Source organism: Syngnathus typhle, linkage group LG17 (genome assembly GCF_033458585.1).
Source record: "Syngnathus typhle isolate RoL2023-S1 ecotype Sweden linkage group LG17, RoL_Styp_1.0, whole genome shotgun sequence".
NCBI lineage: Eukaryota > Metazoa > Chordata > Actinopteri > Syngnathiformes > Syngnathidae > Syngnathus > Syngnathus typhle.
Window position 1 is genome coordinate 4453094 of NC_083754.1, and position 24301 is coordinate 4477394.

The window sequence follows — 24301 nt, forward strand, 5'->3', positions numbered from 1 at the left end:
TTACAGCTAAACACACATAATCAGAACACATTTGATGACTAATCTATTCTGAAATAAAGAGGAAAATACAAAGATTTCAAGTAGTGTTTTTTTTTTTTATTGTAATTATTCCCATGTATGTGCAAATCATCCATCCACTGTTTTCTTTGTCTATTGTCTTTATCTTTGTGTGGCACAACCCTTGCCATACCTCATTTATTGTGACATTTTGACCCTGTGTATGTGAGTGTGCGTGTCTGCCAGAGTGGTGTCTTTTTTGGATGTGTAGTGCACTGATAAGCGCACACACACACAAGCGCCATACAACCTTTTTTTAGGGGGGTTTCACTGCAGCCTTTGGCGTTAGCAACCAGTGTGGGATGATGATAGCTTGGTGTGTGTGTGTTATCCCACTCATCAACACACAATAGGTCTGTCCGGCTGTTTGCCCAAGCCGCACACACATGCATAAGTGAAGCATGTTTACTAAGAATTGTAATATTGTGCCTCGAATGTACAGACCGTACCATCCGAAATTGTATGACATTGTTTGTATTTTGCAAATAGTTGGCATTTGTTCTAGGAATTCTCATGTAACCCATGAAACGTACCTTGCGTGTGTGTGTGTGTGACTTTTGTGTGTTTAGTGCACTATAAAACATGAACAGATGTACCAGAGAAGATCTGTGGAGACAGCAAATGCTTCGATGGATATTGGCGCACGATGACCAGTGAGTTTGGATCACGTTAAGCAAAGGTAAGTCAGATTCATGTGTTTTGTTGGTGTTGTTGATTTTTCGTTCTATTCTAAAATTAGAGTATAAAAGGATGTGGAAGGTCCCATATTTCTATTTTCACTTTTCTGCCTACATCCACACAAAAAGGTTGGTATTTTGATGTCATTATTAGTGTGTGATGTTATGCCCCAAATATCTTTTCCTAACCCTAACCCCCAATATAATAAGTGAATTTTGAGTTAAATGTTAATGACAAATATTTGCCATTCTCATTATTTACATTATATATATATTGGGAAAAGCAGTCACAGCTTGACAATTTGAAGAAAAATAGCCATTTGCTCATTTCTAAAGGATCCTGGCAGAAGCATTATATTTTATAATTAGCATGCATTTGTTGAAAACTTAAATTTTTGCCATAAAACTTTTTTAGGTTTATGCACAATCCAAATTAAATGAAATTTAATGTGAGCCCCCCCCTACAATTTTTGAAGTATATGATGTTATTTGTTTAAAGAAATATAACTGGCATTCTCCTCATAGTCAGCCATTAATTTGGGATTGTCAGGTCAACAAAGTCATCATAGCTCAATGCCTCACACCACTTATCAACTCGATCTCTTTGTCAAGCTCTTTTCCTTACTTGGGTGACTCGTGACCTTTCCTGTATAAGTGTGCGAGTTTGCGCACTTTCATGGTCATTGCTTCTTGGGATATGTGATCCAGATTTCACGATCCTATCTCACTGTAGGTCCTCCCCCGGACCTCAGCCCATTGAGAACTTGCTAAATTGCTAGCGAACCAAGTACATAATTAGCGTATAAATCCATATAAATTCAAATGATTTTTTTCTCTTCCAGAGAGAAATTAGCATGTTACAAAATGAATTCATGCACGATTGGACTTTGCAGTAATTAGCTCTTCCTTTTTGTGTATTGGCTATCTACTCTCCATCTGCTCTGTGCTATCTGGCTGTTAACCCCTGACACTTGCCCGCATGTATAATATGTCATCCGGGGAGCGTGCCAGGGTGGGAGGTGATGCTTTGTGATATATTTAGAGCGGCCTGCAATAAATGTTTTATCCACGCTGTGTAGGCAGAACACAGTGGCAGTCATCAAACATTCATATCTGCCACTGAGATGACCTCCTTGAATATCAACCCATCATCAATGAATTAACATTATGCCGTTTTCAATTAAACCTTGTCATAAAGTACAAGTCATGTTTAGGAGGAATTTTTGTTCCTCAACGATGTGATCTTTGAGTATGTTGGCGTTTGTGAAAAAAAATCGCAATAGTAGAGCTCACAATTTAAGCAATATCCGTAGTGATGGTGATGACACTTGTTATTTTATAGTGAGTAGAAAATTGGTGTAAATTAAAGGATAAAATTTGATAAATGGAAATCCCCACGCAATGTATACAACATTGATGAGGGTGAACGTTTTTGCGTAAAGAATCCAACAAGGTACAATGTCCACCACTGGGCCTACAGGTGTTTATGTTTTGACTCAGACACAGTTTAGCAACAGCTCAGCCAACCTGCATTATTCATTCACAAGCGAGTCCGCAAGATAGGGTTACCCTGAGACAGTATAGCAGGTGTATTAAGGTGCTCTTTGCAACAGGGGATACACACCACTCTCTCACACAGATAGTCAGAATGATCATACGATGACATCAAATTAGGATTAAGTCGCAGTAACCAGAGAGAGTTCCAAAAGGCAGCAGGAGGTCACAAAAGCCCGAGAGGGGGTGTGGAAACGCCACCAACGAGCACTCTCGGACAAAAAGGATTGCACCCTTGGAGGGCCGAGATAAACAAGGCTAACCCTTCTTTGCTGAGGGAACGTCCCGACAAAGCCAAGATGAGGATTCACCTCAGGACTTACAGGACACGATGACAATGGGACCCACACAAAGGACTAGGCGGTCTCCGTTGCTAGGTCTTTTATTCTCCGTGTGACCCTGAGAATTTACTCACGTGAATTACAAAGACAAACAAGGAACCGACCCGGAAATTTATTTCTTCTGGATGCTTCATTTGTCAGGATTCAGGGGACCAAAGGCAAGAACTTTGTGTAACAGGCGGAAGTAAAATTGCTTCCTTTATTATTTAAACTCAAGTGACTTCCAAATGAGTCTTTCTGATTCTTTTAAAAAGTGTAGAAAGCAATTATATTTTGCTAACATTTGACAACATGTACTAATGGATGAGCAAAGTAAATTTCTCGATCCAGGTTTGAAGGTCAGTGGTTTGTTTTTGGGGTCAGCGTTTTGAGATGAGATTACAATGCGCAATGTTTCTGGAATGAAACTTGATCAAATTGAAGAAACCCAAAAATGATGAGAGGAGGCTGCCCCGACACAAATCAATTTAAGCACAGTGTGGTCGCTTGTCATTACTAGCTGACATCATGCCATCCAAGAAAGCTGATTCAAAATCGGTTGCCAAGAAAGGCAAGTCTCAGGAGACGAAGAAGGGAGGAAAGGACACTAAAAAGGCAGGGAAGGATGACAAGAAATCAGCAAAGAAATTGGAAGAACCAACCAAAGGAAAGGGAAAGGGGAAGGACGGGGGTAAGAAAGGAAAAGGATCGAAACCTCTCAGTGAGTCAGAAGAGGAGTCTGAGGAGGAAGAAGAGAAGCTGAGGAGTGAAGAAGAAGATAGTAATGAGAGTGAAGAAGAGGTGGTTGCCAAGGTGACAGCTCCTCTTGATATCGATAAAGGCAAAGCAGTTGTTAAAAGTGCTTTTAAAATTACAGGAGTGAAAGGTCCTCCACCTCCCCCAAGTGATTCACCTTCACTAGAAGATGAGGATGAGGTGCAAGATAATGCAAAGCCAGAAGTTAAGATAGGGATGGATGTGATCAATCTGAAAAATATGAGTGATGTACAAATCAAGGGTGCCTCCAAAGTCGTGATGGGTCTTGCTGCAGAGGAACAGAAGAAAAACGTAGTTCTGGGAAAGTCGCAGAAGACAGCAGATGCCAAAAGTCATCTCCGAGGGGCCTCTCGGGTTATCTCCGGCCTCACGGGAAAAGCCTCTCCATTTAGTTTCCCAACAAAACAAAAGCAGCCAGAGAAAACTCAACCGAAGAGGAGCCTTAAAAGCGCATCCACTATTTTCATGCCTCTCTCAAAGAAAAAGGACAATCTACCTGCTTCTGGTAAACCACTTCTGAGCACCACCAAACTTTTAAATGGACTTGGGCCTAAATCCACTTCTGAAGAGCAAAAACCAGGTCCATCAGGATTCCAGCTTTCAAAAGGATTTGGGCCTAAAAATACCTCTGATCAGCAAAAGGCCGGTCTGTCGGGGTCTAACGTTGTCAATAAAAAAGAGGACAGTCCAGGCAATTCCGTTTCTCCCAAAAAGACATTGGACCTATCCAGTTTAAGAGCAACAGAGAGTATGGCTAAAGAGGCAAAGGGACTAGGGGCAAAGTTCAAAGGCATGCTTGGCAAAAAGAAAGTGGGACTAAGGTTCAAGTCAAAAGGATGGATGATGGCGAGGATAGCTGCTGCCACCAACTGGTTGTTAGGAGGGTTGCCGAGTTCCAAGGGCCGAGGTGGACTGGGTACCTGGGCACGGCGTCAAAGACGAAAACAACTCTCGATTACAAACAGGAGAAGGTTGGGTAGAACTTACTACAACCACCCTTCCGATTATGACGAGGATGAATATGGATCTGAGGAAGATTACCACAACGGGCAACTCGAAGACTATGAATACTATGATGATGATGATGAGTGGAAAATGAATATGGTTACTATGACGATGAAGGCAACTTTTATCCCGATGATGAGTTTTATGACGATAGTGATGTGGATTACTACACGTACCCATCTGAAGAGTATGAAGATGATGGCAATGAAGTGGTGGAGTATTATTATGGCGATGATGGAAAACTCTATGCTATTGTGCAAGAGCCTTTTGGTAACTCTGGCAATGTCATGGAGCCTATGTACGACCCATATCAATCTGAATTGTATGCAGATTCTTATTTTGATCATAATAGAGGTTTTGAATATGGGTCTGCAGAACAGTTTAGTATGTTGAATGGTGGTTACGCAACTCTCCCAAGCTTACCTGTGTATCAAGATTCCACGCAAGGATATTTAGATGCTTCTGGAGTTCATTTTCCTTACCAGCAATCATACGATGTTGGGGTGGCATTAACAGATAGAGGAAATCTTTACGGTCAGGAACAAATCCCTTTTGCAAATTCTACGTCTGAGCAGTTCAGGCTCCCTAGGCCTCAGGTTAGATTATTTGGAAAGGAAAGACTGGATGTTGAAACCTTGCCCCCACCACCACCACCTCCTTCTACCCCTATGTTTTCAACTCCATCAATTGGTTTTGACCTGATAAATCATAATCAGCAGCCCCTTCCCACTTACATCCCAACACAACCCCACTTCCCTATTGGAATTCATCAACAACAAAACCCGATCATACCATATTCACAAACAGCTGACATCATCCAACATGAGCTCCGGCAACTAAACCATCTTACTCAACCTCCCCTGACAACTTCCCATCATTTGACAGAATTTTCTTTACCACAGTTTGCCACCCAGGTGAATAGACCACCTTACCCTCAAGACCCACCAATGTTTCAAATGGAGCAAATCCCATCAACAGTCCCTCATATACAAACGGAGAACATTTCTTTGGTGCATCCACCGTCATATCCCCAACTGGCCTCATCAAAACCAGGGCATGGAATCAAACCTCCTCCATTACATAGGCCAGCTCTGTCACCAGACCGTTTGGATTTTCAACTACACATCCAGCCGGACAACTTCTCCCCTCACTTACACCGAAGAGACTTTACATACCAATCTCAAATTCCAAACCAAAGACCAACATACCCACAGAGACTACCAAACCCTTATGCTCCATCGCAGTTCCAAGGGAGTGGGGTGTCCTTTACTGCTCAGACACCTGTTACAGCTGTGAGGGCTGGATATGGGCTTCAAAGGGTTCAGTCCCGATCACCACTTCAGAGTCCTATAACTTCACCAAGAGGATCTCTGAGGAAGAGAAGGGATCAGCCCCCTGACCCAAGACTTTCTCTCAGACGGCAAACTCGTCCAAATGCATCACCTCTGTCCTCCAGAGCACAAAGTATACAACGCAGATCCCAAATAAGGAGATCACCTCCTCCTCCTCTTCCATCGGCTTTACCAAGACAAAGAGCTCCTCTAACTGAGCGTGCTCAGTCTCCACATCAAACTGTTGAGCCTTCCCCCAGCTACAATCCTCCATCTCCTTCTCTGTCAGATAACTCCAGACAGCCCCTCCCCAACCGATCCTCGACTCACAAATTCAGAGGTGTTTCAGGAAGTCCAAGTCATGTTACGATGGAGTCTGTGAAAACCTCTCCAGGTAACGCATACCCAAGAAGACGAAGTAGACGTAGGGCTCCTGTTACGCAACATGTAGCGCCATTCAGGTCTTCTATTCGCAGTGGCCGAGGCCCTCCCTCTGGACAGATGAATGGTGCAGTCGGAGTTCCTATGCTAGCAAGGAAAGGCTCTCAGTTAAGAGACTCAAAACCTCAAGTGGGCTTCCAAAGACCAATAGGTAGGGGACAGCCACTGGTACGTATGCCCAGAACTCAGTCCTCCCCTTCATTCAGAGCATCTCCTCCAAGACCTCTAGTGCCTCGGCAACGTTCATTAAAGCAGAGTAGGTTCTCTACTCAGCCATTCGGGAATGGACTCCATAATGGACTGCAATCTCACCAACCACTTCGGGAATTACCTTTAGCATCTCCTAAGAACCATGAATTCTATTTACACACCTCTCTAACCCATAGGACCATGAGTCCCCAAAATGTAGGAGTGACATCTTTTCAACCTCCAGTACCTTATCCGATACCACCACTAGGTTCCCCGTCAATCCAGAGTGTGAAACGGTTTGACTACATAGCTACTGAGCCGGGCACATCTTCATTTCCAGCAAACTTGTCTCAGAACAATAGAGCTATAGCTAACCCATTACCGCCGTATCAACTTCCCTCTTCTCTACCTTATGCTACCCACCACACACACCAAACACAGCCGGAATTTTACCCTCAAGGTGAAGCTCAGAATAGCCAAGAGGTTCTCCAAAATGCCCCTCTAGGTCAATCCAAATCGGTGATACAGGACCCTAGCCTTCACAGAACCTCCAACTCCTCTCCCCTTCAGCCCAATGCCAACCTGGATGCAACTTTTCTCTCACAAACGCATTCAGCAGTTCCTGGCACCGCATCAACCTCATCACCCCCACGTTTATCATCTACTTTGCATAATTCCCAGCTACGTAACAAATCTTTTACTTCACCCCTTCAGCCACATCTCTCTCCCATGGCTCATGCCTCTCCTGCTCAGCAGGCCAACACAGTTAACTCTTCAGTTCTCTCTGGACTACAGACTGCAAAAATCCAAGGATCAATGTTTAAACTCCCAGCCAATACCTTAACGATGCCCCAAAACTCTATTGAAACTCAATTTACCATCATTGATGGAGTTGATACGGCTGGTGGAGAAAATCAGTCATCTCCTCTTCCCGTCAATGCTTCCTATGAACTACCCGATGGAACTATTATAAACCAAAAAGAACCTTTGGAATCCTCTCCCGTAGAGTCCATGTCCACCCCCGTGTTGTCCTCTGCCTTACATAATCCCCGTTTGCAGCAAGGCACATATCGCCTACCTGGTGGCACACTAGGGAACAGTTCAGAGCCCCAATCCGCAACCGTCCCTGCATCACCGATGCTTTCTTCTGCGCTACATAATTCCAAATTTAGGAAACCTACTTACAAACTGCCCGAGGGTACATCAGTTTTAAAAACGAAGCCATCATCAGCGACTGTTACAACCTCCTCTCCTATGCTCTCCTCTGCACTTGTAAATGCTAAAACCCTTAAGACCTCTTATCGAATGCCAAACAGTTCAATTCAAATTCAGTCAAGAGAACGGATGGCGAATCCTGAAAGTACACCCCAAATGCAACAGAGTGCGGAGATGAATTTGAATCTTGATGAGACGCAGCTTCCAGAAGATTCACCACATAAAATTCAAGCCTCAACATCAATGGCCACTAGACCCGTCCTTTCTGGTGACTTGCTCAACACTAGCATTCGTGGCGCCTCTTCCAGACTCGCAAACCCGTCACTACTGAGGATGCCTGCTCCTACAGCGGCTCCATCTGTTGACCTTTCCAGTGCTCTTCGTAACCCGAACATCAGTCGCCCCACCTACCGGTTGCCAAGCAATTCTTTGATGGCCCAACACCAGTCCGACTCTATGCACAAAACAGTCGACCTGTCCAATGCTTTGTCCAAAAGCCCTGACATTCGCAAAGCGGATGTCCATCGATCTGACAGCAATAACATGCTTCGATTAGGTACCCCTACCACCAAACAGACCAACTCTCTAGATCTTTCTGGTGCCCTGAAGAACCCAGCTCTTCAGGCAGCCTCTTATCGCCTCCCTTCTACATGTGCTGTGGTGTCGCCCCATGTCCAGGATTCTGTTCCTGAAGAGCACTGGGCTCATAGCTCCGAAGGGAAAGTTCTGGGTCTAGAGCAAGATATGGAAGTATGGGGTGCAGAGAAGGGGTTATCTCAAGGGACGGTACCAAATAAGTGGTCTGTGTATGGCGATGGGAACCTAATAGACCATCAACATTTGATGGCTCAGCAAAAGATGGAGAATAAACCAGGGGTGTGTAATCTCAACAGGGAAGGTGAACCCCAGGGTCCATGGTACGACAAGGTAAGCACTCTTGATAGCAAATACATTTATGAGTATTTAAGGTTTTTAAAGGACAAAATGTACGATGAGAATTTCCAATCTGCTTCATGTGTTTGTGATTTCAGATGTACGCAATCAGAAGCATGCCCTCAGTAGCTCACCAGGACCAACGAGTGGAAGATGGCGTGGAAGACATGACACAGCTTGAGTAACAATTTCTCATACAGTACTCAAAATTCTTCCATAAAAAAGACTTAAATTGAGCACAAGGAAAATAGAAAAAAAACCACAGCTGAAAAAGCTATTTATAATCTTCTTCTTTCATTAGGGAGATGCATAATGATGCAGTTCTTCTCAATGTAAAAAAAAGGTTTGAACGGAATCTTATTTATGTAAGTGCCCCATTTATTTTGACATACTTATATTCAAAAGATCAACAATTTCTGTTAGTATTATCAAATGGCACCATTTTTTTTTAATCTCGTCCCTTTCAGACCTACATAGGAAGCATTCTGGTTTCTGTGAACCCTTATAAGATGTATAACATCTATGGGACGGACATGGTGCTGCAGTACAAGGGTCACGCCCTGGGCGAGAACCCTCCGTAAGTTATTATTTCACGTAGTTCGCAATGGTTTTCGGATCAATACATGTCTTTTTGTCCTCAGGCATTTGTTTGCTATAGCAAACGCTGCTTATTGCAAAATGATGGATGCCAAACATAATCAGGTCATAATTATCAGGTAAGAGATCAATTAACTTATAAACTATATATCTATATTCAGGGCAAAGTCCCTCGTTGAATATTGAGATAATACATTTGTGATGAAATTGAAACTGTAGCGTTTACAGTTCTGAACTTGCAAGTGACTCTTTTGACATTTTTCCAGTGGTGAGAGCGGCTCCGGGAAAACAGAGGCTACCAAACTTGTCCTTCGCTACCTTGTAGCTTTACATCACATGCGTAATTTTCCCCAACAGGTATGCATGCATGTTGTGAGTCACAACCTTGTTCACCTTGCGACACATGCACACACATAATCCCTAACTTGATTGATGACTAATGTAATGACTGTGTGTATTTTCTTGCACTCTGGGCACAGATTGAGGTAGTATAAGATTCCCTGCATGATTAATTCTGTTTATTATCAAACTCAGCTTTTATGTCAACATATTATGTCAAGAATGGTGATAAAATAATTCCTTCTGAACATCTTTATAATTCTGATCGAAGATGTTGACATGCTGTGTTGGAATATCTGCTAGATACTTGAGGCTGCTCCTCTGCTGGAGTCGTTTGGAAATGCCAAAACTGTGCGGAACGATAACTCCAGTCGCTTTGGGAAACACATGGAAGTCTTTATGGAGGAGTGAGTATTTTTTTTTTTTCAGCACCATGCAGCTTCCTTTACTTACTCTTCCCCTCAATTCTTATAGTGGTGTGATAAGTGGTGCCATAACTTCTCAATATCTTCTGGAAAAGTCTCGCATCGTCTTCCAGGTGATGCCTTCAAACTTATTAGAACTTCCTTGTGTTGAAGGAGGTGTCTAAAGCAAACGTTTCCTCTTCAGGCCAAAGATGAAAGAAACTATCATATCTTCTACGAGATGCTGGCAGGCCTTCCGTCTCAGCAGAAGGAGACTTTCTATCTCCAGGAGCCCGAGACTTACTATTACCTCAACCAGGTAGGTGACACTTTGCTCCAACATCAGGAGCGCGTCCTCAGGGTTTCTTTAAATCGATATCATAACTCTCAGGGAGGAGATTGTGGGATTTCAGGAAAGGATGATGGTGAGGACTTCCAGCGTCTGCTTGCTGCCATGGAGATCCTCCACTTTACCCAGGACGACCAGTCAGCCATTTTCAGAATTTTGTCTTCCATACTGCACCTGGGCAACGTGTACTTTGAGATATATCAGGTCATGTTCAAGATATTTTCATACATTTGTATTATAAGACACCATCAAAAATAAACAAATGACATCATAATGGAATGCAAATGGGCCATGTTCATCATCTGGAGCAGTTCAGAAATGTCACGTGTCTCGTTTTTGCTGCGCTTCAGGCTGACGGCCAAGAGGTGGCGACAGTGGTGAGCGCTCAAGAGATCAGGGTGGTAGCAGAACTGCTGCAGATCTCTCCAGAAGGCCTCCAAAAAGCCATCACTTATAAAGTCATGGTCAGTTTTGAAACGTGCATTACACACTTTAGCATATATAAACAACTCATCTTCTATCTTTACAGGAGACGATGAGAGACAAGATTTACACCCCACTGACTGTGGAAAGCGCTGTAGATGCCAGGTGATACATGCGTTCCATTGTCCAAAAACAGCAATGAGCTATTTACTTACCAATAAACTCATGTAATTTATTTAAGCAATAAAATGAGTTTTATTGAGCTCCTATAATGGTTCTCTAAAAAGTTATCTTCTTTATTGTTTTGCAGAGATGCTGTTGCCAAGATCTTGTACTCGCTGCTCTTTCATTGGTTAACAGAGAGGGTCAACACTCAGGTGTATCCTCGCCAACACACTCTCTCCATCTCCATCCTGGATATTTATGGATTTGAGGTAACTCATCTTCTTCTGTGATCTTTCTATATACAGATATCCATTTTCTTCCACTGACATTTTAGATGACAAATCATGAATGCTCAGCTATGTGACTCTCCCCTGTGTGTGATCTCAACAGGATCTGGCATATAACAGTTTTGAGCAGTTGTGCATTAATTACGCCAACGAGTACCTGCAGTTCTTCTTTAACAAGATCGTCTTCAGGGAAGAGCAGGTACGTTGCTTGCACTGCACAAATTCCGATCAAGCAAAGTATTAGTAGTGTAGCACAGAGCAGTTATGGGATTTCCACGCAGGAGGAGTACAGCAGGGAGCAAATTCCATGGCAGGACATTCCGTTTAATGACAACCAAGCCTGCATTGACCTCATTGCCGCTAAGCCTCATGGCATTCTGAGAATCCTGGATGACCAGAGCTGTTTCCCACAGGTGAGCAAAAGAAAGCACTAATGTATGGCAGACTTACTCAATCTGCATTTTTAAATATTGGTGTGTCCATAGGCAACAGATCATACCTTTCTTCAAAAATGTCACTACCACCATGGCAACAACCAATTGTACGTGAAGCCAAAGATGCCCCTTCCCGAATTCACCATCAAGCATTTTGCTGGCCGTGTCACTTATCAGGTATATTGATTTGAATCACTTCATGGAGTACACCTAAATAATCTAGCAAAATTGAGTGCAAAAAAAAAAATAAAATCTTCATGTTGCAGGTTTACAAGTTCCTTGACAAAAACTACGACCAGGTCCGTCAAGATGTCCTGGACTTGTTCATTAAGAGCAAGAACAAGGTGAAAGAAAAATCTAAAACTATATTTAACATCATCAAATTGAACGTGAGCCAGATTGCAATCAGGTTGCAGCTATGCAAAAAAAAAAAAAAAAAAATCCAATCTTGTTTATGTTTTTTTTTTTCAGATGGTGTCAAACCTCTTCCTTGCTCACGCAGAGCAAAGAGAAGGTCATATGAAGAAAAGCAGCACGGTCACCAGGAAATACCAAGCTTCAACTGTCAGTTGCAAGTTCCAGCAGTCCTTGCTGGAGCTAGTGGACAAGATGGAGAGGTGAAATGCACGGATAAATACCGAGAGCAAGCTTCTAAATGTCTCACTTGTGTTACTTTGCTTCTATTTCAGGTGCAACCCATTTTTTGTCCGCTGCATTAAACCAAATAACACAAAGGTAGAGTTTGAAAAGTCCCTCCTGACACTCCCGCAATTACAGATAGTAATCACATATTGATATGTACAATTGTGTTCAGCACGCAGGTGTGTTTGAAGACGACCTGGTCAAAGGTCAACTGCGACACTCCGGCATCATGGAGACCATCAGGATCCGTAAGGAAGGCTATCCTGTCAGGATGCCATTCTCCATCTTCCTATTCAGGTGAAACTCTTTTCTCATTTTGCCTTGAACTACAAAAACAGTCATCTTTTTTCTCAAGTTGAAAATTCATCCAAAATCAGTTCACTGAGTTGTTTGTTTGGCATAGATATAAATCCTTGGTGGGAATCCAACATCTTCCATCAGCCGATGGAGACAACTGTCTGCTGCTGCTCAGTAAACTGTGTCCTCTCAAACCAGGAGACTCCCATGTTGGGGTTACCAAGGTCATAATGATTTTTTTAAAATATTCTGCTTAGATTATTAAATTCAAAATGATCACTCATATGGTAACTTCTTGTTCCAGTTATTTATGAAGGAGCACATCTACCAGCTTTTGGAGTGCAAACGAGAGCGCTGCCGCCAGCTCGCTGCACTCACCCTGCAGCGTTACGCTCGGATGTACTTTGTCCGGAAACGCTACATGGACCTCCGTGATGTGATCATCAGGTTGCAGGCACATTGCAGAGGCTTTCTTATGAGGTAGGCCACAAAAATCCTAATCTCAAAACAATCCATAGAAATAACTACTCCACGACCTCATTTAGAAGGCAATATGTGAAAATGAAGGACAGCCTGGTTCGGTTCCGGTCCCTTGTCCATTTTTATATCAGTCGGAAACGATATGTCAAGGTAAGCCGCAAGTAATTTCTTGCTCTCCGTTTTGGATCCAAATGTCTTCCACTTGACATGTTTATGATCGTTGTGGTCTGCCTGCAGACAAAGTTGATGGTCCAGCGGAAAGCTGAGGAGGAGAGGAAGAAGCGAGAAATGGTGATGTCAAACACACACTCCTGCGCACGGAATTATTTTTCATTCCATTGTAGAGTCAATTATTTTTGATGACAGGATCTGCTGAAGAGAGAGGTGGTGAATGTGACACACTTGGCCATCCCTGCAGAACTTGCCGTTCTTCTACAAGCAGTGGGAGGTTTGTATGCTGTCTGTATGGACACGTTGCTCGGTGACTGATTGCTAATCCCGCCGCAATTTTCTCTCTGTCAGTCAGGCGAGAGTTGCACTCCGACTGCTTGGCTCTGCTTCAGGCTCCTCATATCCAAGAGTCGGCTTCCAATCAACTCACTTTGCCTCTGGATATCAACAACTATCCCTTCTATCGTTACGTGCTCAGCTACTTCAGAGTAAGATTACGTGCCAGCTAATATAATGATTCTGCATCCCTTTGAAATGTAAATTCTCCAATTATTTCATCCTTGTGGTAGGAGCCCAAGTTTGGGATGTTGAGTGCTCCCCTGGAGGCTCCTTTAACCTGCATTGAGGAGGACCTGAAAGCAGAAGCTCTTCATCTTTTCAACTTGGTGGGTGGGACTTTGTAAGATAAATGTGACAAAAGAGTCATAATTATTCTTTTTTTTTGCATTTATTTATTATTCTACAGGTGTTACGATTCATGGGGGACCCTCACCTGAACGGCGCGCAGGAGAACATGTTTGGCAATTACATCATCCAAAGAGGTCTCTCGTCGCCAGGGTTACGGGATGAGATCTTGTCTCAGGTGGTCAATCAGGTGTGGCGAAATGTCAACGTTGACAACGCGGATCGAGGCTGGCTTCTGTTGCTCGCATGTGTCTGCAGTTTCGCTCCCTCGCCACAGATGGACAGATATCTTCTCAAGTAAGAACACTGAAGAAAGGAATGTACTTATTACGCAAGTATTTACATCTACAACTTTCCTCTTTAGATTTGTTTCTGACCATGCAGTCATGGATTATCAAGCATTGCTGCAACATAGACTCATCCAAGCCAGTCAGAAGAGGCAGCAGAGTCCAGGCCCCGCCCCCGAGACCTCACGGACCTATCCGCTGTCACTACTGGAGTGGACGGCCAACAGGAAGAAAGCTAACATGGTGTTACAAGTGCATTGTTTTGATGGTAAATAAAACATTTGTGTTAATGATGATCTTGATTGTAATATTTGAAAATTTGTAATTTTAATTTTTTTTTAGGATCGTCGTTCCTGTGTCCAGTCCACTCCTGGACCAGTGGCGAGGATTTAGCGGGAGACATTCTACACCACAGGTGCTCATTCAAAGTTGATCAAATGATGAAAGATGAAAATGAGAGCGATTATCATAGTTTGACCGATCATTAGACGAGTTGAACTCATCCCATACAATTAAAGGGGGAAAAAAAACAGAATTTGCTCCGTGGGCTTGTTGCAGGGGCGTGTCGGACTGGTGGAGAGGCAGTTCCGTCCTGATGAAGGAACAAGGTCAATGGGTGGAATTAGCGGGTCACGACTATGTGATGGACCTGATTGCAGACCTGGAGCTTCCCAATGACTTCCCAAAACATAAGAGCTACTTCATCATCAGTACTGACAAGCCCACGAGAGTCCGAGCCAATGCCAGCCTGTCAGTACACCGGGAACACCCCAATACTATCATCTCAGAAATAAAAGCAAAATGTCTTCTCTCTTCTTCTAGAACATTATTTGGAAGTGGTTTTGATTCAGATGATGAACCTCCGCCTACCATTCCTCTGGGAGGAGTCAGCAGACCAGCTTACAGCCTCTCTGAATCTGACGGTTACCATAGCCACGGTGCATCATTCAATGATTGATTGTTACTTTCAAATTGACCCCACAAAGCATTGGCCTCAATCTGAGGGTCTTTTTTTGTGTGCAGTGGATTCCGACGCATTCAGTGATGGTCAAACTCAAAGAGGAATGGACCGCTACCTGGACAGCCTGTTCGATCCGGTGCTGTCTGACAGCAATGTGGTAAGTACGGAGAGTTTATTTAGTTTTAGATTTTTTTTTTATACCTATCTTGCATCGGATGTCTTCAGATTGTGCAGGCAGTGACATCTTTAAATTTGTTGGTGCATCTCTTTCAGTGGTTACGGTACTTCCAGGGGCATATTCAGTTCCCCTAGTAAAGTCCAGTCCCGTCTTGAGCACCTGTTTATTAACTCTCTACTAAACAGATTTTGTCAGCACTCTTTGTCTCTCATGAGCTGCATTTTTTTTTCCCTCTGTGCTTATCCTTAATTGCTGATTGTTTGTCAGGACATGGAAAAAGCTGCAATTTTGTCAGCAAGACTGAAGGGAGCCGGCGGTGTAGGCTTCCCGGAAGAAGAAACAGGAGAGAGCGAAAGAAATTTGGTCCCGAGTAGGTTGTATCCACCTGGAATACACCCTGGAGGTAAACATAAAAAAAAAAAAAAAAAACTTTTTATTTCCGTTTATTGATTATGTAATTGGCCAAACATGAATATGTCCATACTGTATATTTCCATGCTTTGTGTTCAATTTGATGGTCTGTATTATTCAAAGTAGAGTTTCTGACTTTGTGATATTTAATGGAGCTGGTAACTATATTCTTTATTAAGCGTCTGTAATGGGAACTGTTCGTCCTCATGGTTAATGCATTGAGAACTATTGAGTGTAAGCACACATGGCTCACCTGATCTCCTTCACTCTCATTCCTGTTCAAGGTAAATGCTCATTTTGTTGCTGACAATTTTTCAGTCGCTATCTGTTGAAGGGAATTTGTATGGATGTGTTCTTTCATTTCAGCTCAATATTTTTACATTTTCTTGTTACTCAATATATATAATATCGATTACATTTGTACAATTTTTTTCCCCAAATGTGTTGAATGAGCATGATGGAGAAAGGACTCTTTCTGGCACTCCATAATATCCTCTACGTATTTTCCTTTCCATAAATGAGCCTCTCAATTGTTTTCCGTTTAAAACAGAAACGCTTCCTAATGTTTCCGTGTCGCTTGCTGCTTCTCAAGCTGTGCCAGTGCTCCCAGTAGCGGGAGGGATGATGCCACCTATCCCTACCATGCCCATGCCCTCTCACCACCACCACCATGAGCAACACCACCGACAACAACAAGAGCAGCAGCCGCAACAATACCACCAATACAATCGACCCCAACCGACTTCCTCTCATGTAACCCCCAGTCCGACTTCCACTCTTGCTCCATCTGAAGCCCCTTCTATTTCCCCTGACCCAGTGAATACTATATCACATGGCACCAGCGTGCCAGGTTTGGAGTTGCCCCCACTTCCGCCCATGCCTGTAATTCCAGGCTTGCCTGTTTTGACAGGTGCGTCAGCTGCAGAAATGGCGTGTTCTTTAGCATGTGTGGCCTTGGGGCGTGATGAAGTTGTCTCGAAAGTCCTTCCAACACTTGCAGTGATCTTTTTTTTTTTTTTTGCAGTGCTCAGTCTATTTTCCTCGTATATACCCACATGAAGTATTTTATGTGCTTGCCCTTCAGGAACAGAGCAGACGGTACTGACTCAACAGCAGCAAGCCATTATCAACCAGCAAGCCATCATTCTGGTACAGTGACTATTTACGGTACAATATAATGGAAACGTTCATTGTGCTTTTTTGAGCACCGTATCCCGCTCTCGCTTATCTCATGAACATCACGGTCTTTCGAGTTGACCTCTCTGATGGTTTCGGTGTGTTCTACACAGGCCCAGCAGATGACCATGCAGGCCATGGCAATCCAGCAGCAGATGATGTCCTCCTTCCCCGCTTCTCAGTCGCCGCCAATACATTATCACACACCGCAGCACTCTCGAACACCAAGCCCAGTAAGCAGACGCCTAAGTTGTATTTTGGACAAATGCATACCAACTTGCGTGTCTTCTCAATCTCTACAGACTAAAGAAAATCGAGAAGATTCGCCATCAAGATCCAGCTCTCAGCGTAAAATGAGTAAGTGTGTAATAGTTGATGTTTTTCAGGTGTCTCCTGGGATTGTATTATCTCTGAATCTGATTCAGAATGTTATGACTTGCATAATTCATTTCCAGGTCCAACACGGAACCCCCCTCCAGACGATGTGGTCCGCGCCAGCGTGAGTAACACTGAACGCATGGAACCCAGCCATGACATTAAAGACATCATCAAACAGCACCAGCCTCAGCCTGCCAGCATGACTCCCTCCGGACCTTCCATCAAACGGTAACATGCACGCATTCACTGCCAAATGATTCCACTAACATCTGGTTACACATGTTCAGGAAAGATGATGGAAAGCTCTTTATCAAGAAGACAGACCCCCATGATGAAGCCTTGGAGATCCTAAAAGACCAAATGGCCAATCCTCCTCAACCAGTACGTGATACTCGCACACACAAAACCATATACAGACAGGCATGAATTCACTCAGATTTTTTTTTTCCCCCCTCATACTCAGAAGAAGTCTCAGTTTTCCCATCACAAAGAGGAACGAGATGGCAAAATAAGCAAGGCTAATGAACCAACTGACGCCATCATGGGTCATGCTCCTCCTACAGGTGAGCTTATCAAGCTTCCCATCACTGCATGGAAATTTGTGACTGTTTTGTTTGTGTCCAGTCTGCAGAGAGTTGCCAGTGGAAAATGAAGTCATCCAGACTCAACTCCACAGCAGGACCAGCGATGACTATTACACCTACACTAATGTGCCCTGGAAACTTTACCTGAGGAAGGAGGTGCATTCCCAACTTCCACCGCAATTTATCAATCGGCAGAAATATGCAAATATTGTTGATAATTGCGTTGCAATCTTCTCGCAGGTGTTTTATCCTAAAGAGAACCTCAATGATCCGTTGATGTTGGACCTGGTCTTCAGACAGGTTGTCATAGTACAATTAATCTACGTTATATTTTATTTGCAAGTTTTTTTAAGGCAAGGAACTAACTTGTAACAGTAAGCTATTTGATTTATTATTGTTTGTTTTTCCACAGGTAGTACATGACACATTCTCTGAGGCCTGCATCCGCATCACCCAAGAAGAAAGACAAACGATGAAAACTCTCTTTGGTAAGTTAACCAAAGTTTTATTCCGAGTCATAAAAGATTTTCTGCACACTCGGGAGTTTGGACGGACTTGCAGTACTTGCATCTTGCCATTTGATATTTTGTTTATCCTGTGCAGGGGCAGTCACATGACACCGCTTGTCAATCCCTTTCAGGAATTATAATGACATGTTTCTTGCAGTGGAAAACCAAGTGGATCAAGTTCCAGGAACTCATCATGACAATGTGAAGAAAAAGGTGGTTACCACGGCCAGAGACTCATGGGAGATCTACTTCTCTCGTCTTTTCCCAGCTTCTGTAAGTTCTACCATTCTGTCATAAAATGTTGAATATCAAACTATTATTCCATTTTTTTTTTTTCTTTCCACTCAACTGTCTATTTAATATGTGTTGCAGGGCAGCGTTGGGACGGAAGTGCAGGTAATGTCTGTGTCACATAAAGGCATTAAGCTGCTGAAGTTAGTGAGAAGCAGCTCCACCGCTCCGGACTACTTCAGAGTTCTGAGGCCCTACAGGTGCATCTTAATTAGGGTATTAAAACATACATCCAAATAATAACAGAACATCTAATGGAGATGATTAAGACCCAGTGTAGACTAAGGGCTTCTGTCTTCCCTCCATTAAATAATTTTTTGATGTGTCTGAATGTTAATAGATTGTAGACGTCATAAAAAAAAGAAGTTGTTTAAAGTTTACAACATCCTCAGCCTCTTTGTGACTTCCTACGCAGCTACTCGGACATCCTGTTCGTTTCCGTGCCGTCCAAAAACATGCTGGAGTTCAATCTCGCCAATGAGAAGCTGATCCTGTTTTCCGCCAGGGCGCAGCAGGTCAAAAGCATGATTGACTACTTCCTCACAGAAATGAAGAAGGTCAGAGGTCATTTGAAAGAATCCCTTCTCGCAACCAATAGAGACATAAACAATGTGATTCCGATATATTAAATAATGTTTCGGATAAAATATTGCTTTGGCGCTGTCATATTTATATTGAATGCTATAATATGAAGTACATGTCATCATGCTGTCAGGATTCCGAGTATGTGGTGGCAGTGAGGAACTACATCAATGAGGACAGGAGGCTGCTGAGTTTCCACAAAGGTGACATCATCAGACTTCAACGCATGGATGGCCTGGAGGCAGGTGAGACATGTGCAGCAGCCTCTCTGAGAACCACGTAAATAAGTATCTAGGCTTTATATTATGTCTCTCAATGTGTGCGTGTGTGTTTAGGTCAAAAATATGGCTGCATTGTAAAGAAAAAGGTGATGCTGCTGGAAGAACTCAAGAGAGACACCCCTGATTTTGGTGAGTTTGGAATGTTTTTTTTTTTTTACTTCTTGGTGACTGCAATGACATCTTGCAGGCTGGCGGTTCGGGGCGGTGTACGGGATGTCGGGAGCGTTCGCCGGCGAAGATGTCCGACCTGTAGCCGCTCCGGACTTCCTGCTTCTCCCGACAGAGAGGGCGGAGCCTCGTGACAGACAAGGTCGTGTCGCTGCTTCGGCCGCCGTTGCCGTAGCGTTGGGCTCGGCGGTGGTGGCCCAAGAGCTGGACCGCTCGACAGAAGTACGAAAGCACAATCGGAACTCGAGTACTTGAGTACGAGAAGAATAGTGATGTTTATGGTAACAGGTCGTGAAGGGCACGCACGTGGAGAGCCAGGAAGAGCAATCGGATGATATGTCGGAATATGGCAGCCAGTACCACATGATTGAGTTTGCCAAGAGGTACTTCAGAGAGGCACAAAGGAACAGGAAGTAAGACACCTCATCAAGGCTTTTAGCAATCACACACACGTTTGGATTTAAACTTCTGCTTGCGTTGTGCCCACAGCGATCCAAAAGCCAAAAAGGGGAGGGTTGGCAGGGATCCAGCTGATCTGATCATATTCTCCAAGGTACATTTTTGGATTCATTTCAACCTGCGCTTCCATTAAATGTACAATTCTCCAGGCATTTCCTCCTTCCTATCTGTTTGTTTCTCTTTCCAGTCTCCACTCCAAGAGTCTCTGATTGACTTCTCAGACAGCGGAATGAACAGAGTAGCCGCTGACATCTCTTCAGGTGAGACGAGATTTACATCAGCAAGTTTGCTCAGTCAGCAATGTCGTAACGTCTCCCGCTAGCTGTGATGAAGTTCATGGGGGACGTGCCACTCAAAGGTCAGAGCGAGCAGGACCTTGTGACAATTCTACTGAAGGTACACTCTCCCATGCATCTCATGTCTTTTTATTGTCCAGTATCACTTTTCATGCGGTTGTTTTAAGTTAAGCGCTGATCACGGCCTGATGAAAGATGAAGCCTATTGCCAGGTGATGAAGCAAGTCACTGCCAACAACAGCTCCAAACCGTGAGAACCAGAACACACACACACACACGTATAGAAACCGCGGGCTTCTTGTTTTACAGAGCATCTGCTTGCGTTTGATTGTGCAGAGACAGTTGCCAGAGAGGTTGGAGACTCTTGTACATCTTGACTGCTTTCCATCGCTGTTCACTTGTTATGAAGCCATTCCTCTTCAGCTTTCTACACAACGCCTCTGTCAGCATGGGATTGCAGTACCAAGGTAGAAAACTACACACGCCCGTCCGTTCATCCTACCTTTCAAGTGTGTTATTTCTCACCAGGTATCGCCAAGGCCTGTGAGCAGAATCTGAGGAAAACATTTCAGTACGGAGGACGTGTGCAGTATCCCAACAACATAGAATTGAAAGCAATGATGGTTCGTGTCAAAAGTCTCTATTTAGTGTGTCTTTCTTTAACACAGTTGTGTACGTGCAGGCGGGGCGGAGTTCCAAAAGACAGCTGTTCCTTCTGCCAGGTGGGATGGAAAGACACTTGAAAGTCAAGACGTGTTCTGTAAGTGCACACACGGATTCAGTGAACATTTCAGTACCAGTGATTTGATGTTAGTTGATCATTTGTCAGGTGGCTTTGGATGCCATCGAGGAGCTCTGTTATGAAATGGACCTTCACAGAGTGGAAGCCTTGGATGAATATGCAATCTTTTTGGTCACGCACGGAGGTAATGAGGATTATTTTTGGTATTGGGAGAGATTGTCATTTCAAGTTGCTGTCTCACCTGTGTTTTTTTATTTTAGGTCAGAATGTTCGACCCCTGATTAAGAGGGAATACATCTTGGACGTTGCTACAGAAGCTGAACCAGTGGATGCCAACTACAGTCTTTGGTTCCGAAGAGTCATATGGAGCCTTGCCTTGAAACTTGATAATGAGCTCTACGTTACCATGCATTATAACCAGGTAAATAGAAAACGTGGTGTGTTAGTTCAGCTTCAACCACCATGAAAAATGTGCATTGAATAATAAAATAATCCATTTTGTGCCAGGTGTTGCCAGATTACCTGAAGGCTTTGCTGAGTGTGGTCCCGCTGAGTAAGGCCAGTGAACAACATCTACAACAGCTTGCCAGACTGGCTGCTCTCCAGCACCGTGCCAAAGACGCCGTCTGTCCGCCCACCACGTAAATACACATTGATGCCATATTTGTTATTTGACACAAACACAATGAGGTCTTTTTTTTTTTTTTTTAATATATATATATAACAGATTTGTGTGTGTGTGTGTGTGTTCAGACGTGAGTTGCAGGAGTGTGTCCCCTCACAGTTCTACAGCAAACAGAGTCCGCAGCAGTGGCTCAATATGGCAACTCAACACATGCAACAAGTCCAGCCTCTAAACCCACACCAGGCCCGTGCACAATTCCTTGGTAAGACAGTACATCATAGACGTTATGGAGATCTTTGTGTGAGCCTTTCTGTGCACTCCTTCAGGTCTGGTCAGCCCCTTCCCCATGTTCGGCTCTTCCTTCTTCTACATCCAAAGTTCCAGCTCAGCCACCATCAAGGCTCCGTGCATTCTGGCGGTGAATCTGAATGGACTTCACTTTCTTAACAGAGACACTCACGTATGACATGAGCACACACACACAATACACTATTTTTTTATCACTCATTTAACCGTAATGTGGTTCTCCTAGTCTACCACTATGTTTAAAACAAAGCATTTGGCTCCCTCTGTTGGATTCCCGCACTATTCTTTGTTGACCATATTGCAAATATTTTCCTGATCAGTAACAACTTAAGCACCAGAGCAGCATTCTCTTCTCGTTTGTGGTTTGGAAGTACAGTGGAAACTCCAAATTCTAATGCCTCAAATTGGTTACACTTGGAGTTCAACCCATCTTAGTGGAAAATAATATGCCTCAAAACATCAATTTCTGTGTCGATGACATCAGAAAGATTCTTTTACACAAAGTAGAAGATGTTAACACAAAATACAAAGTTGTTTTTTTGCAGCTTCTACTATAATTCCAATGTGTTCTTTTTAGTTGACTGTCACTCATGACATCATCGACTGATGCCTTTGGTGATGTCATGATGCTTTTGTGACAGTTTTTGCTAGGAGGATGAGTTATGGAGAATTTGAGCATTTGAGAGGAAACAATGTGGGAAATTATTGGTGTTGCTACATTGAGAACATCCTGGCTAATATCACTAAAGATCTGGATGCTAACAGAAGTCGTCTGCTGTCATGTCGCCCATGGGAAAGAGAAGAAGTAAAAAGCCAAATCAATGTCCAAGTTGCTGTCCTAGATTATCTACAAGGAAAGAGAGTACACGACATGAATTTAGCTCAACTTTGGACGGAGCTCATTCCTCTTCGAGAGGAGCTGAGGGCTTCGGAAGAAAAGGAGCAGCTTAGTGAAAACAATTTACATACGACTTGGAAGATCATCAATGATCTGAGACACCAGCTTCACGAAAGTCTGATGAAGGAGAAAGAGAGCGTCGAGGCTGCCGAGAAGACCATTGGGCAACTTCTAGCTCAGAAGACCGAACTCCAGTTTCAGGAGGACAGGATGAAAGGACAGCTGCTAACCTACGCCTTCAACCTTATTTCCTCAGAGGAGCAGGTGGAGATGGAGGAGAAGCGACAAGCTTTACAAACGTGCTTGGATTTCTTTGACAAGCCGGAGGAGTTGACAAGTACCGGGAAGGTGGTTGATGAGCGTACAGAAGATGAAGGAACCTCTGAACAAACCCCGCCATGTTCAAGTGGAGAAGACACCATCAGTGGTCCTGAGATACCCACCTCAGAGCACAAAGAGGAGCCTAAAATTGAAAGAGAACCGAGGAGGAACCACAGGAAGGGGGACTGGTTTATGCAATGCTTTCCTTTTTTCTATCGAGCTCCGAGGGATCATCCATCAAGTGAAGAAGATTGAGCTGAACTCAATAAAATGGTCAACAAGCCAATGCTCGAATGAAGAAAAATCCCACCTTTCAAGTTTTATTTGAATATTATTTCAAAATTTACACTGATGAAAGTCTTCTTTAAAAAACAAAAAAACAAAAACAGCAACCCAAGTTAGCTGCAGCTCAACCATCCCATTGGTGAGCTCAGTTTACAACAAACTTGATACATTTTAGTGCCCAAGTCTTTTTTTTTGTTGATTTTTTTGTGGTGCTGATAGTTTACCACAATAATTTATCGACAGTTTGATTATTGTAACAATAGACTATTCCACAATTTGTGTACATTCAAATACACGCTATGTTCACATTTATGTGATTAGGAGGCCATGGTGCATTTCCCTTTAAAAGAAGTCCAGTCAACTCGCACCCAGAGACCAACGTCCGGCTCAAGTTACCCGTACGTTGACATAATGATTGGAGATCTGCTCAACCAGCGCATCATACAGCTTCAACTAGAGCAGGTTTGATTGTGTGGTTGGTACGCTTTGCTTGCATTGCTAGTTGCACATCCACATATAATGTGCTTTACGTTTTCCAGGGTCTGGAGCTGTGTCGAGTGGTTGCCATGCACATGGAGAACATGCTGTCTGCCAGAGAAAAGAGACTCACGTTGCCACCAAGTGAAATCACCCTGCTATAGTGTGGCTCAGTCAACATGAGTTGACGTGGTAAAAAACACTACTCGTTAGTTTCATGCCACTAAAATGGACTGTTTCTGTATCTACCTCTGTTTTCATAATGAACTGTTTGTTTTCTACTTGAGAGTATGATGTGTGTCGTGTTAGAGTAAT

The 24301-nt window shown here is 43.5% G+C and overlaps 1 protein-coding gene across 1 annotated transcript; it reads left to right on the forward strand.

Annotated features, from left to right (window-relative positions):
• Positions 1-644: 644 nt before the first annotated feature.
• myo15aa (myosin XVAa) lies at positions 645-24267 on the forward strand. Its single transcript, XM_061302946.1, has 65 exons — positions 645-736; positions 8460-8493; positions 8598-8680; positions 8801-8864; positions 8967-9076; positions 9141-9215; positions 9363-9453; positions 9739-9842; positions 9910-9973; positions 10045-10158; positions 10231-10392; positions 10539-10652; positions 10718-10776; positions 10922-11045; positions 11167-11262; positions 11345-11476; positions 11549-11674; positions 11764-11841; positions 11969-12114; positions 12187-12232; positions 12312-12436; positions 12543-12660; positions 12741-12916; positions 12982-13066; positions 13154-13207; positions 13283-13364; positions 13439-13575; positions 13657-13752; positions 13833-14068; positions 14136-14326; positions 14401-14473; positions 14617-14808; positions 14881-14996; positions 15082-15176; positions 15465-15600; positions 16693-16757; positions 16898-17017; positions 17087-17141; positions 17240-17390; positions 17450-17543; positions 17626-17725; positions 17787-17902; positions 17987-18046; positions 18159-18234; positions 18413-18528; positions 18628-18746; positions 18962-19103; positions 19262-19373; positions 19464-19538; positions 19597-19799; positions 19866-19990; positions 20067-20130; positions 20224-20296; positions 20359-20432; positions 20500-20582; positions 20669-20799; positions 20861-20955; positions 21015-21092; positions 21162-21258; positions 21335-21495; positions 21582-21715; positions 21828-21961; positions 22026-22159; positions 23831-23971; positions 24049-24267. The coding sequence occupies exons 3-65, from the start codon at positions 8598-8600 to the stop codon at positions 24148-24150; spliced, it is 6930 nt and encodes a 2309-aa protein (XP_061158930.1). The 5' UTR covers positions 645-736; positions 8460-8493; the 3' UTR covers positions 24151-24267.
• Positions 24268-24301: the final 34 nt, after the last annotated feature.